Below are 18,865 nucleotides of genomic sequence, written 5' to 3' on the forward strand. Positions count from 1 at the left end.
GGACTAAATTCACAAAATGGGGGACATGGGAAAGGGACAACAAAAATCCTCAACTATTCTTCTCCTGGACTGTTCTTCTAAATGCTACTCTCCACCAGGCAGGTCAGAGATGCCCAGTCTACTCTTTACTACATAAAAATTATACAATTCCTTTTAGATTTTCATCCATTTTTCAACAGAGGTTATGTGATTTGTTCAGAGCCCAAGAATCCCAGAATTCCTGACTCCCAGCTCTTGCTCTAGCTGCTTCTCTTCCCTCTCATGTATCACAAATTATTGCCAAATACTGCAATTGTCTGGCTGAATTGATGTAACTATTTACTGTTTAGGGATTTACCCTTGCAAGCCCCATGGACCTATTTTTCATGGTGTAGAATTGGATAAATTTACAATAAACAAGCAGCCTTTTGTTATCGTTAATTCAGCATCAATGAACTGACCGATTCCTCAATCAAGAAGGGGCAAAATTTCATCAGTATAATTCGCTCCTACTTCTTCCTCTGCCCAGCTAAGAAAAAAGTTCCTCAAAGAAGTAATTATAGGTGAAAACGTTATAAATATAATCTACAGTTTCGGCAATGATGCTTCAGAGGGAAACTCTACTGTGGAAATAAAAACAGATCCATGTCTTCTCCTGTGACTCTTAGAAACAGACTCAGTAAAAGTAACACCAAAACAGCCAAATCAGATCAGAATGCCCAGATGGAAGGAGCAAAATCAGAATGGAATTTGCTGCTGCTTCAGTTTGAGACCACAAAGTTTTTTCGTGAAAGTATACCGTGTAAGAAGAAAGGTGTATGAGTCCAGAGTGGAGAAGCAAGGGGTAAACGTTATTTCTTTGGCATTATCTTCTAAAAAACCCAAAATCAGTGTTTTTCATTTGAAATTCCATCAAGAGTTAATGGCGACAGTTTCAGCATTAGGTCCCACACAGCAGCCTGGTAGGGCAAAAGGTGCCTATGTGGGCAGGAGATGGCTGTATGGGACCTGAGGCAAGAATATTCTCAGATCAAAGAGATGACCCTGCAAATTTTGGAACAAATTCAGATGCCACACCTCCTGCCCTCTCAACTGTCCTGTGATATTCTTCCACTGGAGGGAGAGCTGGGTGATATAAAAGGCAAAGATATTCCCCCACCCCTCTTTACATGTGATTTTCTCTAGGAAAGTTTGATACACATTTTATTATAGTAAAAATCAAAACTGCATCAAATCCAAGGAGTGCAATTCTGGGAACTCAGGAAAGTTCAAATGTAAATACTCTGTGCACAATAAATACAGATAAAATAGTTGAATAATAATACATTGTTTTACTACCTGACAGAAGTATATGTTTGATTATTCAGTCTTTAATGAATATAAACTCCTAATGGGGACAAGCGTTTCTGAAGTTCAAAAGCAATCAGTTAATTCTTCTTTTGTTCAACTTCCATGGGCCTGTGCACCTCCAAGTTTGAGATGGGACTAGGAGAAAAGGGACAGAGACAGACTTCATTTACCTCACAAAACTTGTGCTTTTGGCTGCAGCTAGGATATAATGGACATTTCAGAAGTGATACTGATGTGACCTTGTAAGGCTTTCAGAGCCAATGTTTGCATAAGCCACTCCACTTTTAGGTGGCTATCCAACCCAAATTGCTGAGCCTTGTCACTAGTTGCTAAGTCTATACCTAAAATGTATTCTGGCAGAGCTGTCAGGGATGTGGGGTTTTTATATCAATTTAGCTTTTCTAGTATAAGCCCTACTGTAGTTGCACTTAGACCAGCAGAAAAGTTTGTTTGCTAGCTAGTTTAATTTATTTCCTTTGAGGAAGTGGTATTACCAATACTGGCAAAAAAACTTTTTTGTCGTACAAGCTGTGTCTCCACTTTTGATACACGGCAAACCCTTTCAACTATAGTAAGGCATAAATGCAATTGCCAGCTGCATAAATTACTACAGTAGATAAACTGCTATAAATCACATCCATTTGTCATACGACGGCCACCATAAAATGTGAACCTTCATAATTGGAAAGTAATTAGTCTTGCTGCAGTATTCCATACACATGGGCTGTGTCTAGACTGGCAAGTTTTTCCGGAAAATCAGCAGCTTTTCCGGAAAAACTTGCCAACTGTCTACACTGGCCACTTGAATTTCTGGAAAAGCACTGACGATCTCATGTAAAATCATCAGTGTTTTCTGGAAAAACTATGCTGCTCCCGTTCGGGCAAAAGTCTTTTTCCGAAAGACTTTTGCGCAAAAGGGCCAGTGTAGACAGCATAGTACTGTTTTCCGCAAAAAAGCCCCGATCACGAAAATGGTGATCGGGGCTTTTTTGCAGAAAACCGCGTCTAGATTGGCCACAGACGCTTTTCCGCAAAAAGTGCTTTTGCGGAAAAGCGTCCTGCCAATCTAGACGCGCTTTTCCAAAAATGCTTTTAACGGAAAAGTTTTCCATTAAAAGCATTTTCGGAAATTCATGCTAGTCTAGACGTAGCCAAGGGGAATGCCTTTTCACCAATGACTTTTTAGCAGGTGAGCTTTTTAAGACCACTGTATTATATGTGGGAGATATTTCTCCCTTAAAGTTGGGATACAGTATACCAAGATTAAGTTTACCTGCTAGCTTCTGGTGATTATGCTCCTTTTCTAATGCTGCCTTTTCCATCTTTTTTACTTCTGTGTTTCCCCATTGACTATAAACATCAAGAACTCAAAAAGGAAGACTATTGCAGAATTCCTAAGGTATCAGGCTGTCATGTACTGCTCTTTTTTTCATTTGTTTCCAAAACATTAGGCCAAATTCAACCAAAATTTGGCCCTTTCTTTTTATTTAATGAACAGGTTGCACAATAGTTTTCCAGTGAGACACCCAGTAAAAATGTGAAATGTTCTTGTTTTGTTCTCTCAAATATCCACTTTCTTGTTTACTATGTGTTGGTATTTTCTCTCCTCTGACTTTAAAGTTCAAATATTTATGAGGTAGATGCGGAAGAATTGTGACCACTGTGACCCAGAGATGGTGGGCTAGTAACATGCCTCTGGGCTTGTCCTGTGGTGCAGACTGTGTAAGCTGTTTCCATTAACTGAGATTTTCATTGACTATTTTCAATGAAGGGATATTACAGAATAAGAAAAATAAGTCTGAAGGTGAGTAGTTCTTCTCTGTTTGGACATACCCCAGGAACTGGTGAACAGACATGTGTAGGGGTGATCTTGCGAGGAGCTCAGTTGAAACCCCTTGTTATCTTCAAAAGCTTCAAAGGATGCTTTTGACTATTTGACTATTAAGGTGCTACTAGACTATTTGTTGTTTTTTAAGTTTTTATTGTTATCTTCAGACATGCAGTGAGCAACACAGATTGACTGAAACCTCCTGAAAATTATGTGGGAGGGATGATTTAATGCTCGGCACATTATTGTCTGCACTATCCAAGCATTTACTGTGTTTAATACCAAACAGACATAAGAAAGGTTTTTTTTACTGTTTGTTTCAAATGAGGCAGATCAGATTAACAATGTGAGGCACGAAATGACAGCTTTCTACATTTTTGTTTTTGTTTTCTTGCTAGCAGCCTTGCAATTGCAGTCATGCTGCTGGCAGATCAAATTGCTCATTTGATTCATATGTTGGTTAAAAATAAATTAATAAATAGAACATTCATTTTGAATAGAAAGGTTCTTACCTAGTTTTCTTCCCCCCCCCCTGCTAGTTGAATACTTCCATCTGCAGCAGCTTACGTCAAAGGATACAGGTTAACTGGGGTAAAGTAGCTGAAAAGGAAAAGGAAAATACTGGCTTTGCTTTCTAATAAAGAACGGAAAGCCCTGATATTCACTGTGTCAATGAAAAAATTGATCAGAGCCCCAATTCAGCATTGTACATAACTGTATGAATAAGTCATATTGACTTTAGAGGGACTTGGGCACATACCTAATGGTTTTGCTAAACAGAACTGGATTTAAGCACATGCTTAAGGTCAGTCATATGCTTCTACTGAATGAGGACCAGGTTTTGTTTTAATGTCCCACAAATCAAATTCAAAATTTTTCAATAAATTCTGAAATTTATTTCATACCCGAGGGTATGTCTACACTGCAAAGTTAATTCGAAATAACAGCAGTCAGGGTTTGTTTGTGCCAGGACAATTGAATGTCCATGAAATATGATTGTTTTGCATCAAACAGATACCTCCCTTTCTTCTTCAGAAAAGAAAACTGAAAGGAGAACTCACAGCCTTCTTCATATACGTTGAGGGCTGTAATAAAGAGGACAGTGATCAATTGCTTCCTTATATCCACTGAAGATAGGACAAGTAGTAACAGGCTTGATCTGCTGCAAGGGAGATTTTGGTTAGATATTAGGAAAAGCTTTCTAATTGTAAGGGCTCCAGAATAGGTTTCCAAGAGAGGTTTTAGAAACCCCATCATTGGAGATTTATAAAAAGAGGTTGCAGAAACACTTGTCAGGGATGGTCCAGGTCAGGGGTTTTCAAACTTTGGGTTGCGGCTTGTAAGGATAAGCCGTGAGAAGCTATGTTTACCTGAGTGTCTGCAGGCACTCCTGCTCTCAGCCCCCAGTCATGGTGTTTCACCATTCCTAGCCAATAGTAGCTCAAGGAAGTGGTGGACCAGCCTGTTGTACCATAGCCACTGGAAGCTGTGAACAGCCATGCCTACAGATGCTAAGGTAAATAAAGTGACTCACAGCTACCTAGCAGCTTACCCTTACAAGCCACGACCCAAAGTTTGAAAACCCCTGGTCTAGGTTTACTTGGTCCTGCCTTAGCACATGTGGCTGGAGTTGATGGTTTTTCAAGGTCCCTTCCAGCTCTATATTTCTATGGTGCTTTTATCATTCAGCTCTGGGAAGATGGTTGAAGGAGGTACATTTTAAATCTCCCTGTTATACAGACTGCACTTGGCCCATTGTATTTAATGTCTGCCAAGGTTCTCATGTTTAAAATTTGACAGCTGTGCATAAACAGGAACATTTTCTTGATATTATGAATGTTACCGTCTGTTTGATTATCATGACAGCTTCAAAGTACAAACTGACATAGCAAACCCTCCATTAACCTTGTTTTGAGTGGTTGCAGTATTAAGTAAATAATGTGCAGTTTCAAAATTGTCTGCTTACAAATTTACAAGATGTCCTCAAGCGCGCCGAAAATCTCATCATATTATATCAAGTAAATAGAAAATATCTTTAAAACACGTGTTGAATCCTTATATGACACAGTATAATAGCTTAAAAAACACCCCTAAAATTGTCTCCATGGCACTTTTCCATGAGAGTTTTATTTTCTTTCTTTTATTATGCTGCCACTTTACTTAGTATGGTATTTTTCATACAAATTGTATCCTATGACAATTTACACAGTTAAATAATACAGTCATAAAGCTGAAAATAACAACAAAGTGAAGAAGAAAGGAAGAGAGATGAATAAGGGAGAAAAGATACGTTTTCAACCAAGATTTGGCAGGAGATAAGGCAGAAGGATGCAAGAACTAGGTTCTATATATGATAGGAGCTGTGGTTGTAAATAGAGAGGATGATGACAAGTAAAGGGAGCAGGGAACCTTCAAGAGACAAAGTCATAACAGTAACACAGGAAACAGTAACACATTAACGGGAAAATACCATAGAAACAAGAGATTATTATTACGACATTAATCATTTTTACTGTAGATTTCTAGGAGTGTATTGTGTTCCCCTCTGCGCATGCTTCATTATTCTCTGATCTCTTTAACTCTTTAACAAAGGGCCATATGTCATGACACTCTCAATAAAATTTTCTGATACTTCTTTCTTTTGTGGGAATTAAGGAAGTCCCATAAAAGCACAATGTAAAGGCCACAAAATGGCAGAATGGAAAGAATGATATCTCTGTGGACTAATTCCCCCCTTCCTAAATAACGCCACTCTGGGGTTCAGGCTGCTCAACTCAGGGTAGGGAGCAGCCACCCTGTGCATATGCTCCTTCTAATGGGATTTCCATAGTTTTTCTTAGACAGGAGTTAAAGCTGGTGAAACAACATTAACTTCTAATCCACTCTGATGTCCGTTCCCCCTCCCCCCAGGTTGAGAGGAATAAGGTATATGTATACTGGAAGCATCCTCAGGGAACGTGGCTACCAAATGAAGGACGATGCCACAGAGCCCCAATGACGGCTCTGAATCCACGAGTCTATGCATACTTTCTTCATGAATTCTTCGGTTCCATAAGATGGGGAAGTTATCTCTCCCACCTCCTCTGTGATCTCAAAACCCATCCCATGTGAGTCGGGTTGCCAGGTGTCCAGTTTTGAACCGGACAGTCCACTATAAGAGCTTTCTGTTCAGGAAAGAAATTGAGAAAATAAAAATGAGAAAATATAAATGTCCAGTATTTTCTAACTAAGATGTAATATAGATTGTGATGTAATGTCAAGTGTGTCTGGTATTTTTGTTGAAACCATCTGGCAACCCTACATGTGAGGGGAGCATTAGTGATTTTTGTTGTTGTTCCTAGGTTCACCTCCTGCAAGTTTTACTGCAGAACAGTATCATATGATGCACTGTTTCATTTTTTTTCAAAAGGAATTTAGTGAAAGTTGTTTCAGATCACACATTTTGCCTTAATAGTGACTGTCATTTTTTCCTCTGGTTTTATACTTGAACCATAATTAATTTAACAATTAAACTAATGTAGTGATATCATGGACCTGATGATATCATCTAGAATAGTAACAGAGATGTAGCCATGTTAGTCTAGTCTAGCTGAAACAAAAAACAGGACTATGTAGCACTTTAAAGACTAATAAGATGGTCTTTAAGTGGGCCAGACCCACTTCCTCAGATCTAATTGTGGAAGAAAATAGGCATGACCATATATACCAAAGGGATACAATCAAAAAAAGTGAACACACATAAAAAGGACAAATCAAAACGGATATCAGACAGTATCACAAAGAAAAAACAGTTTCTTGCCATTTCAACCAGACAGGGCATTGTCTCAATGACTTGATTACCTGCATACTGCTTCAAAGGCATTTTCAAACCAGACTTGAAAGAGAAACCTCTGAATTGTCATTCAGGCTTAAATTTGACACTTTTACGCAGGGGTCTTAACAAAGATACTTATTACCTTACCCATTACAAAGATAGCTTCCCCAATTATCACCTCTAATATCATTAGCTCACAGACATTTACCTCCTCCCGCCCATCATCCCCCCTCTGTTTTGAAATATGATTTGTCCTTTTTATATGTGTTCACTTTTTTTGATTGTATCCCTTTGGTATATATGGTCATGCCTATTTTCTTCCACAATTAGATCTGAGGAAGTGGGTCTGGCCCACGAAAGCTCATCACCTAATAAACCATCTTGTTAGTCTTTAAAGTGCTACATAGTCCTGTATTTTGTTTCATGATATCATCTGTTCATCTGCAGTAAATATCTGTGGATATGTCTACACTTCATTCCTTTCCCTTGAGAGAGGAATGCAAATGCAGACAGCCGCAATTGCAAATGAAGTGGGGATTTAAATATCCTGCGCTTCAGTTACATAATTGTGTAACCCCTCCTGTTGGCTAGCCCAGTGTGAGGTTATTCAGCATAGGGGAAGCTTGTGACTTCTTACACCACTGGGGGAGGGGCGGGCTAGGCGTGAGCCTGCTTGGTGTGCTCTGCCTTGTGTATGTGTGAGTGCACCTCAGACCAGACCCACTCCGACAAATCACCAGGAACAGGCTTTATTCTGTAAAAAACATAGAACAGGAAAAAGGTTCAGCAGCCCCTTCTCGCAGCATGCAGCCTGTGTGCTGCTTCTAGCACAGTCCTTGCTGAGACCCTGCTGGGGGCAGAGGGCACATCCTGGCAGGAACCAGGAAGTTCTCCCCACATACCGAAGTTTGTAGTCCACAACTTGTAGTTCCCAGGGCTGCTGCTGAAACACACTGGACCTTGGGCTACAATCGCGTTATGGCGCTATTGCAAAAAGCACTATTTTGAGAGGAAAAAAAGGGGTTATTTCGAGATAAAACCCTTCCCTCGAAATAACCCTTACTCTTCAAAAATGAAGTTTAAGGGTTATTTCGAGGGAAGGGTTTTATCTTGAAATAACCCCGTTTTTTCTCTCGAAATAGTGCTATTTCACAATAGCGCCATAACGTGATTATGCAAATGAAGTGCAGGATATTTAAATCCCCACTTCATTTGCAATTTTGGGTGACTGCATTTGTATTCCTCTCGGGAGAGAGGAATGAAGTGTAGACATACCCTCTATGTATAGTCACAAGGTTAGTTATCACCAAATAAATATGGATACCAGCTAAACTAATGCATAACTTTTGCCCCCAAGAAAAGCTTTGAACCTAAAATCTGTGGTAGACCAGATTCATAAATTGTATGTCCAAAAGTAATCATTAAGATTATGTTGGTCAAATTTCTGTATAACTGGTCAGAGGACTTCCCTAAATTAATTTCTGGTTGAATTAGAGAAGATCTTTTAGAGAAAAAAAACAGCCTTTATAATGTTTTTTTTATTTTAAAAATTCCAGTGATAGGAAATGACAGAGTAGTCTCAGACTATATGTGAGCGAACTATATTCTGAATTGATCTCTTTTTGGGAAGACTAGAAGTTTAGTGTCAAGTCATAGAGAAACCTGAGTCATGAGCCCATTGTTTTCATAGAGATAAATTAGGTCTGTTGTCTTTCTCTTATTTCCCTGTAGCCAAAAGATAGTTCTATAAATATATGGAATCCATTTACAATGATCCCCCATTCTGCTTCTCTGATTAAGCAAACTTATGAAATAAAATATGTTTTTGATTTGTTTCCTCCCACTGGCCTCTAAATATACTTTACTTGCTTACTTGAAAAATCAATAAAAATCAAAGAGCCAAATGTGTCTGTGGTGTAACTCAGTCAAATATGTTGAAATTATACCAGAGATTAATTTGATGCTAAATATAATTTAATGCTGTATATTTCTCAAATATTTCATTGGAAAGAGACCCAGATGGGAAGAAGTAGCTGTTCAGTAAAATGCATTCTTTCAGACATCAAATAATAGTTAATCCGAAGCAGATCAAGCATGAGCTGAATCAGTCCCTATAGTATCTCCAACTTCTATAGGCTTTTAAAATGCTGTGATCCAAAATTGTTCAGGGATGAAACTCAGAGGACAAGAAGTTTCTATGCAGACAGTGTTTCCTATTTAACATGCAGGAAGCATTAGATTACTTTTACGAAAAATGTTTATTTCCTGCAAAGACTCCTCCTAATCATTAACCTCCCTTCATTTACCACTAGCTCTGATAGAAAAGTTTATTTTCAACATTAAAAACATTATAAACACTCTTGAAAAAAAGCTTCTTTTAAAAAAAAAAAAAAAAAAAGTTATCCCTCAGTAAACACAGTATACTAATTGCCTAATTTGGGAAGAAGAAGAAAAAATGAATTGAAGTTGAGTACATTTGTTCCTGAGATATAATTGTTCCTGAACACATGTTTTCTTAGCTTATACTGAATCACATGGGCTATTTTAACACTGGATCTACCTATTTAGACTTTTAGAAGGTCATCTTCCACTGTAGTATCTGAGGGTATGTCTAGACTGCACCCCTCTGCCGGTACAGGGATGCAGATTAGGCTGGGTGAAATTGCTAATGAAGCAGGGATTTAAATATCCTGTGCTTCATTAGCATAAAAATGGCTGCTGCTTTTTTCTGGCATGGAGCTTTGTCGGAGAAAAGCGGCAGTCTAGAGGCTGATCTATCACTAAAGAAAGCCTTTTCTGATAGATCCCTTATGCCTCGTAAAACATACCCTGAATATTTCCTCCTCTTCATTCAAAATTGTTTCATATCAAAAGAGAAAGGGAAATGGTCGATAACTTATTTTCATTGGGTAAGATAGAACAATTATGAAATATTAACTTTGATCAGTACACCAAATTGTACCAAATGAAATTAAGCCTGGCACCAGTAAGCCAAGTCCACTAATGTTAAGGACAACTAAACACTGCTGCTCACACATATGTACTGAACAGCTAAGAATAACATTCTAGTAGCTATTGGTTAACCAAATATCCCACACTTAACTTCCTCTCAGAGAAGAGGCAAATCACTTCTCCAACAACCTTTTGCATAACCAAGATCCACCTTGTGACCCCATACAGTTCTGTGTCCTCTCCATGCATGGATTTTAGGAGTTGATCAAGGCCAAATAATTTACCCTTGACCATTCTTACTATTCTGCCCGTGATCCCATGCAACTTTACCACACCATCTATTCTGCCATGCTGTATAGTACAGAGGATGAAACTCCAAGTCTAAAGAACCTGCACCATAAACTTCCAAGTTCTACTTCCTGTGGCAAGATTCTTTTTCTTGCTCTTCTATATGAAACTTAGGCTATGTCTACACTACAGGCTTCTTGTTCAAGAAGCTTTTTGCGGAAGATATATTCCACAAATCGTCTTGCTCAAGAGCGCATCCACACTGCAAAAGCACATCAAAAAAGTGATGCACTTTTGTGAAAGAGAGCTCCCAGACTGCATGGATGCTCTCTCGAAAGGAAACTCTGATTGCTATTTACAGAATAGCCACCAGGGCACCTGTGCTTTTTTCAGTTGCCTCTTTTTGTGCAAAACCCCCCTGTTCTACATCCACACACACCTTTTTGCGCAAGAGCTCTTGCACAAAAAGGAGTTAATCCTCATAGAAGGAAGAATACCAACACTGGAAAAAAACCTCTGTTCTTTCATTTTACTTGCACAAAAACACACTTGAGGTGTGGACGCTCTGTGAATTTTCGTGCAAAAATCACCATTTTTGTGCAAAAACTCTGTAGTGTAGACCTACTCTTAGGGAAGAGCCCATCCTTTTACAAGGCTCTTTTCCCCCATGCTAATTTCTGGTGGTGGGAGGAGGCTAATGGTTGGATGATTTACTGGGCTTTAAAGCAATTGTATTATTCTACCCAATTAGTTCTAGATCTGGCAGACCTTTGACATGATCTTTAATCATTGCTAACTTAAAGACCTGTTGAAAACCAGTGCTCTCTACCATGTGGTATCTTTCTGAGGGTATAACATCAGCAATTAGTGAGAGGTTGGCCGTTAACAAATTGTTTGAATCCAAGCACAGGTAAAAACAGGATGGAAACAGAATTCTGTTTTTATGGAGTGATATCTTCCAATTTGTGGAAGACAGAATAAAGCACCACCAGTAGCTTTTCTCTAAATTCATTTTTGGCTCTGGAATTTCACAAGATATTGATTTTAAGATGATTACTGGTTACTCAGTTTATCAGTTCCTTTTTGGTATTGATCCATAACTGTATCTAGCCAGTATCAGACCTCTGAAATTAGCACACCAGACAGAAACCATTAAGATAATGATAATGACAATTGGCTACATTTGAAAACGTCCACCCAATGTGCAGCAGCAACAAAACATTTTAAAAAACTAATAGAATGCTGAAAATCATTAAGAAATTGATAGATAATAAGACAGAAAATAACATGTTTGCCTCCATAAATTTATGATACACTCACATCTTGAATACTCTGTTACAGATGTGGTTGCCCCAGCTTAAAAAGATATATTAGAATTTTAAAAGGTTCAGAAAAGGGCAACAAAAATGATTAGGAGTATGGAACAGCTTCTGTATGAAGAAAGATTAGTAAGACTAGAATTTTTCAACTTGGAAAAGAGACAACTAAGGGGGAATATGATGAGGTCTATAAAATCAGGATGGGTGTGGAGAAAGTAAATAAGGAAGTATTATTTACTCCCAGGACCATAAGAAGGCATGGGCACATCATAATCAGGGGCGCAAAGATGCAATAAGTAAAAATAATAAGCAGCAAAAGTAAAGAGTGCAACACAGGGGACACATAATTAATATTTTGCCCCACGTGCAAAAATACCTAATTACGATACTGCTTCCTCCTAATAACACAAGAACTAGGGGCCATCAAATGAAATTAATAGGTCAGAAGTTTAAAACAAACAACAGAAAGTGCACAGTCAACCTGTGGAACTCCCAGAAGTGACCAGCACATCTTTATGTCCCCAGGAGCGGGAGAGGCAGGGGGTTCCACATGCTAGCCCGTTAGAGCTGCAGAGTCATTTCTTAGAGTGGGAAACTCCCTGGTCGACACCTCTGGGGCCACAGGGATGTGCCAGCTGCTTCTGGGAGTGACGCTGGGAGCCTGCCTTAGTCCCACTCCAGTGATGGACTTTTAGTGGTTTAAATCCTCCAGGTTTGGCTTCAGTAGCCTCCAGGATTTCAGCCATACTGGAAGGTGTGCCACCTCTATTGCCAGAAGATGCTGTGAAAGCATCTATACCCCATTATACATATATAATGTATACCCCAAATAAAAAAACATAGCAAGAGACCTAAAACAGTGTCACCGTGGCTTAACCACCATGTAAAAGAAGCAGTGAGGGACAAAAAGGTATCTTTTAAGAAGTGGAAGTCCAATTCTAGTGAGATAAATAGAAAGGAACATAAACACTGTCAAATCAAGTGTAAAAATGTAATAAGAAAAGCAAAAAAAGATTTTGAGGAACAGCTAGCCAAAAACTCAAAAAGAAATAAAATGTTTTTTAAGTACATTAGAAGCAGGAAGCCTGCTAAAAAACCTGTGGGTCCCCTAGATGATCAAGCTATAAAAGGAGCAAGAAAGGACGATAAAGCCATTGCAGAGAAACTAAATGATTTATTTGCTTCAGTCTTCACGGCTGAGGATGTTGGGGAGATTCCCAAATCTGCACCGACCTTTGTGGGTGAAGAATCTGAGGAACTGTCCCGGATTGAAGTGTCATTAGAGGAGGTTTTGGAACAAATAGAAAAACTTAATGTTAACAAATCTCCTGGACCGGATGGCATTCATCCAAGGGTTCTAAAAGAACTCAAATGGGAAATTGCTGAGCTATTATCTGTAGTTTGTAACCTATCCTTTAAATCGGCTTCCGTACCTAATGACTGGAAGGTAGCCAATGTGACACCAATATTTAAAAAGGGCTCTAGAGGCAATCCTGGCAATTACAGACCGGTAAGTCTAACTTCAGTACCGGGGAAATTAGTCGAAACAATAATAAAGAATAAAATTGTGAAGCATGTAGAAGAACATAATTTGTTGGACAAATGTCAACATGGTTTCTGTAAAGGGAAATCCTGCCTTACTAATCTATTAGAGTTCTTTGAAGGGGTTAACAAGCATGCGGATAAGGGGGATCCAGTAGATATACTATACTTGGATTTTCAGAAAGCCTTTGACAAGGTCCCTCACCAAAGGCTCTTGTGTAAATTACATGGCCATGGGATAAGAGGGAAGGTCCTTTCTTGGATTGAGAACTGGTTAAAAGACAGGAAACAAAGGGTAGGAATAAATGGTAAATTTTCAGATTGGAGAGGGGTAACTAGTGGTGTCCCCCAAGGGTCAGTCCTGGGACCAATCCTTTTCAACTTATTCATAAATGATCTGGAGAAAGGGGTAAGCAGTGAGGTAGTAAAGTTTGCGGATGATACCAAACTGTTTAGGACAGTCAAGACAGAAGCAGACTGTGAGGGGCTCCAAGAAGATCTCACCAAACTCAGTGATTGGGCAGCAAAATGGCAAATGAAATTTAATGTGGATAAGTGTAAAGTAATGCACATTGGGAAAAATAGCCCCAACTATACATACAGTATGATGGGGGCTAATTTGGCTACGACAAATCAGGAAAGGGATCTTGGAGTTATGGTGGACAGTTCTCTGAAAACTTCCACGCAGTGTGCAGCGGCAGTCAAAAAGGCAAATAGGATGCTAGGAATTATTAGGAAAGGGATAGAAAATAAGACACAGAATATCTTACTGCCCCTGTATAAAACTATGGTACGCCCACATCTGGAATACTGTGTACAGATGTGGTCTCCTCACCTCAAAAAAGATATTTTGGCCTTGGAAAGGGTTCAGAAAAGGGTAACTAAAATGATTAGGGGTTTAGAACGGGTCCCATATGAGGAGAGGTTAAAGCGACTGGGACTTTTCAGTTTAGAAAAAAGGAGGCTGAGGGGGGATATGATAGAGGTCTATAAAATCATGAGTGGTGTGGAGAGGGCCGATAAAGAAAAGTTATTTATTAGTTCCCTAAATAGAAGAACTAGAGGTCACCAAATGAAATTAATGGGTAGCAGGTTTAAAACGAATAAAAGAAAGTTCTTCTTCACACAGCGTGTAGTCAACCTGTGGATCTCCTTGGCAGAGGAGGATGTGAAGGCTAGGACTATAATAGAGTTTAAAGAGAAGCTAGATAATTTCATGGAGGTTAGGTCCATAAAAGGCTATTAGCCAAGGGATAAAATGGTGTCCTTGGCCTCTGTTTGTCAGAGGCTGGAGAGAGATGGCAGAAGACAAATCGCTAGATCATTGTCTTCGGTCCACCCTCTCTGGGGCACCTGGTACTGGCCACTGTCGGTAGACAAGATACTGGGCTAGAAGGACCCTTGGTCTGACCCAGTATGGCCGTTCTTATGTTCTTATGTTCTTAAAGCCAAGAATAAAACAGAGTTTAAAAAAGTTACTGCAGGATAGGTCCGGGGCGGGGGCTCTCACCTGTTTGCCAGAAGCTGTGAATTGGCAACAGGGAATGGATCACTATTCTGTTAATTCCATGTAAAGCATCTGGCATTTGCCACTGTTGGAAGATGGGATATTGGGTGAGATACACCTTAGGTCTGACTCAGTGAGGCCATTTTAATGTTCTTATAAGAGAGGGTGTAACAAAATAATCATTAAAATCCAGGCACCAGGCTGGGATTGAAAGGATGTAGCAGAATAGAAAACTGCTTTAATAGCTAAATCATTTCTTTTTTAAACAGTGTCTGCTAATAGCTTCCAAACTGTCCACCTGAATTTAAAATGTCAAATATGCCATAGTGAATAGGCCTTTGCTGGCATCATACCGAGGCATGGGGTCAATATCGTTGCTGGAGGAGACTAATTCTCCAAAAGCTATTACTAAAAGTGAAGTATTCACCAGCAGATTGGGGGGAACACCTGACGGAAAACAGCAATAATCCCTCCTGTCTGACAAAATACAGAAACTCCACCTTTTCTTTCCTCCTGGGAGTGAGATAAGGGAAAGATTACTCTCAATAACCAACATGCAACCTAACATTAGATCTTTCCTCATCTCCTGCTTTCTCTGGCAAATCTGTCAAGGCATGATCATCTCCAAGTGGTGTGTCAGCATAGTTGAGTGGGTTGACTATAGAGCAAAAAGACAGGAAATCCCATCCCACTTCTGCCTCTGACTTGCTGTGTGACCTTGGGCAAGTCACTTCACCCTTCATGTCTCTATTTTCACAGCTGTGAAAAGACAGTTATCATATTTATCTACTGCACAGCTATTTTGTGAAGGTTAAATGGTTGAGGTCTGTAATGCACTTTGAAAACTAGAAGGAAACTCTGTATGCTAAGCACTGTTATAATCCTATTCCTATGTATCACAAAGGCTCTTGAGCAGCCATGTCACAAAGTGTGCATAAAAAGGAGGGTAAAGTGTTGCTATATAACACAATTCTACTTTAAAACCTGGTCTAGACATTTTTTGGAGTTGAACTCTAAAGTTGTATACATTTCTGGTTTTTTACAGTGCTTAATAGTGAGTTTGCTTTAGTAACCTTCAATAAAATACTGTGAAATCCACTGGCTTTTAAATTATATTAAGGTGCATGGAAGGAGGCCTTGGTAAGAGTTTTCAGTAGTAATTTTAAATTAATTTACACCACATTCTGTGCTACCGTCAGTGGGGTTACTCCATTTCCTGCCTCTGTGTGTAAGTCAAGGCAGAATCTGTCCCTTTTAATTTACTTGCACTGTTTACAGTTTCCAAAATGCTAACACATTACATTGAGGTGCATGTGCACAGAAATGAAGGGGGAGTGAAGGCTGAGAACTCTCGTGTGGCTACTGTTGCTATGATACTAGCTCGAAGCATTTCTTTCTTTCTCCTCTCCCCCTCCCCAACCCCCACTCTCACTGAGCTGGAGAAAAGCAACACTGCTGAGGGTCTGAATGGTACAGGCTTCGCGGGGAACCACTCTGTGTGTGAGTCAGCTAGTGGGGGTATATGACTATCGAAGTGTCATTTCTCATTTCCATGGCAAGCCAGATTTCCTCCTGTAAACTAGGGATGTATTCATGTCAGAGGGGAGTCTTTCCATTTATATGTACCCTAAGCTCTGCACCCATTCCTCAGCAAGCTGTACCCCAACATGTTGATTTGGAGCCATCTACAATTCATCAGGCACCTTAAGCTGCAAGTTTTTCAGAAGGTTGTTTTGGTTACGGGTTTTTAAGTGCAGCTCATCTCCTGCTGATATTGCACAAAACCTGCCAAAAGCCTTCTTTTGTAGATAGAAATGAATCTGGATTCGTTTCCAGACATCTAGTCAAGAAATTATACAGCACGTAAGTTCCAAAAAGCAGGTTTTGTTTCCAGGGCTGTTTCTGTACAGACACTTGTCTGCTTTTATCCACATATGGTTTGTTTTGCTGAAAAATTTGAATGCACCTCTTCAATGAGCATATTGAATGGCCAGAAAAAAAAGTTGTTTTATTTTATACAGAGCTTCTAACTAGACATCATAGATAATATCTGCTCTTTTCTACTGATGAGTATGATGTGTAATCTAAAAAGAAATAAGCAGTTCTAGTGATTTCCATTTCATTTAGCATTTCTTTTACATTATCCTGATATTTGCAAATAAAGATGCCGATCTTCCATATCTGCCATTCAATCAATGCAGTAATCTGCTGATAATTTAATTGGTTATGATAATGAATAAGCTGATATCTCAACCCTCTCCCCCTCCACTGTTTAATTATCTCCAACATCCAATGCATTTATCTCATCTTCTCTCTTTAGCACTGCAGTGATAATGCCCATCACTGTCAGTCAGATATGAACATAGTAGGTGCTTGGAAGAGAGGCTACACTGGAAAGAATGTCGTGATCACCATCCTGGATGATGGCATTGAGAGAACCCACCCAGACTTGATGCAGAATTATGTGAGTCTTTGCAGTAGTTACAATTGCTGTTTCGTAATTCAGAATTAAAACTGCTGCTTGTTGAAAGATGACTGTGTTGGTCTCGTTGTTAAAAAGAAAGAAAGAAAGAAAGAAAGAAAGAAAGAAAGAAAGAAAGAAAGAAAGAAAGAAAGAAAGAAAGAAAGAAAGAAAGAAAGAAAGAAAGAAAGAAAGAAAGAAAGAAAGAAAGAAAGAGAAATTGCAAAAGTTCTGTTTTTCTCTATGGAAATAATCTGTTGGTTAATATCTAGTGTAATACCAGTTTAATACCTGATGTGTCTTCCATAGGTAAATTGCATCTTTATGGAATATAAAGACGGAGTTGAATTCAATGATCTCATAATCCCCACCCTTCCTACACACACACCTGTATACTTTGATACTTCTCAGAATTTTTGATTATGCTACACACTTGCTAATTTAAAGCATATTTATAAATAAAGTGAGCGCCTAAACCCTGGTAGGACAAAAATATGTGTCTTTAGAAAGACAACTGCCCATTTCTGAAGATATTAACAGAATTCTATCCTGCCGAGTATTTATTTAAATTCAAGCTTATCCATCATCTGGCTAGAAAAAATGTATAGGAAAAAAGATGTGTGGGTTTCCCCCATTGGTAACACCTTGGGGTCTTGCCAGTGTAGTTTTATCAGCTCCAGTGATGTTACCCCCAATTTACACTACTGTAACTGAGAGGAGAATCAGGCCCTTTGGTTATTGTAAGTTTCATATGGCCTTATGGATTTTCTGTCTGCCTGTGTTTTGTCACATTTAAATAATTGGTTTAAAATAGGAAAGTTTGGGTATGTTTTACATGTGAAAGTTATTTCAAAATAACAGCTGTTATTTCGAAATAACTTTCCTAGCATCTACACAAGCCAACCACTATTTCGAAATTAAATTGAAATAGTGGAGCGCTTATTTTGAATTTGGTAAACCTCATTCCACGAGGAATTATGCCAATTTTGAAATTGCTATTTCGAAATACGTGCTGTATAGACACTTATTTCGAAATAGGGGGCCTCCAGCCCTTCCCAAAGTACCCTGGTGGCTACTCTGGCCTCAACCAAGAACACTCCTCTCCCTTCCCCCTTGCCGGAGCCCTTAAAGGATATACTCTGGCCGAAGTGCCTGTGCCAGCTCCAAGCCTGCCAGCCCAGAGCCAGCAGTCACTGCCCCTGACCCAGTGGCCCCAAAACATGAGCCAGCAAGCCACTGGCAGCCAACCCTCCACCACTCCCCAGGAGCAGTCTGCCAGCTCCCAGGAGCCTGACAGGGGCTGGAGAAGGCGGGCTCCTTCCAGAGCAGAGATCATGGACCTTATTCAGGTTTGGGGGGATGCCCCCCAAGTCCATGATCTCTGCACTAGGGGGAATGTGGCTGTCTATGGCAGGATAGCTGCCAGCCTGGCCACCAAAGGCCGCATGCGAACCCGGGAGCAAGTTCTCATGAAAATCAATTTGGTCCAGCAAGACTCCCAACCCTGGGCCCTGAGCTTCCCCTCCCCCTTCTTCCGCTTGCTTCCCCTTTCCAGCTCCCTCCTTCTAGGTTTCCCCCTTCCCTCTCCCACCATCTCTCCTCCTGTCTCCTGCCTCCTTTCCCCAGTATCACCAGAGTTTCATTTCCCCACCCCCCAGTTTTGTTAAATAAAGAGAGTTTGTGTTCATGAAAATACAGGAAGTGGGGTATGGGAGGGATAAGTGGAAGGACGTGAGGGAGAATGAGACACAAGCCCCCAGTGGGGCAAACCAGGGAGGCTCTTAGTGCTCCTCAGGGTGGAATCTTTCCCGCAGGGCCTCCTGGA

The 18,865-nt window shown here is 39.8% G+C and overlaps 1 protein-coding gene across 3 annotated transcripts in view; it reads left to right on the top strand.

The window, feature by feature from the left end:
* Window positions 1–18,865, top strand: part of PCSK5 (proprotein convertase subtilisin/kexin type 5) — a 336,184-nt gene that overhangs the window by 88,154 nt on the left and 229,165 nt on the right. For all 3 annotated transcript variants that reach the window (XM_075931728.2, XM_025178860.3, XM_075931730.2), the window contains one exon: window positions 16,900–17,043. In XM_075931728.2, the coding sequence (XP_075787843.2) occupies window positions 16,900–17,043 (144 nt within the window). The remainder of the gene's footprint in view (window positions 1–16,899; window positions 17,044–18,865) is intronic.

The sequence above is a fragment of the Pelodiscus sinensis genome, chromosome 6 (genome assembly GCF_052426305.1).
Source record: "Pelodiscus sinensis isolate ZL-2025 chromosome 6, ASM5242630v1, whole genome shotgun sequence".
In the NCBI taxonomy this organism is placed as follows: Eukaryota; Metazoa; Chordata; order Testudines; family Trionychidae; genus Pelodiscus; species Pelodiscus sinensis.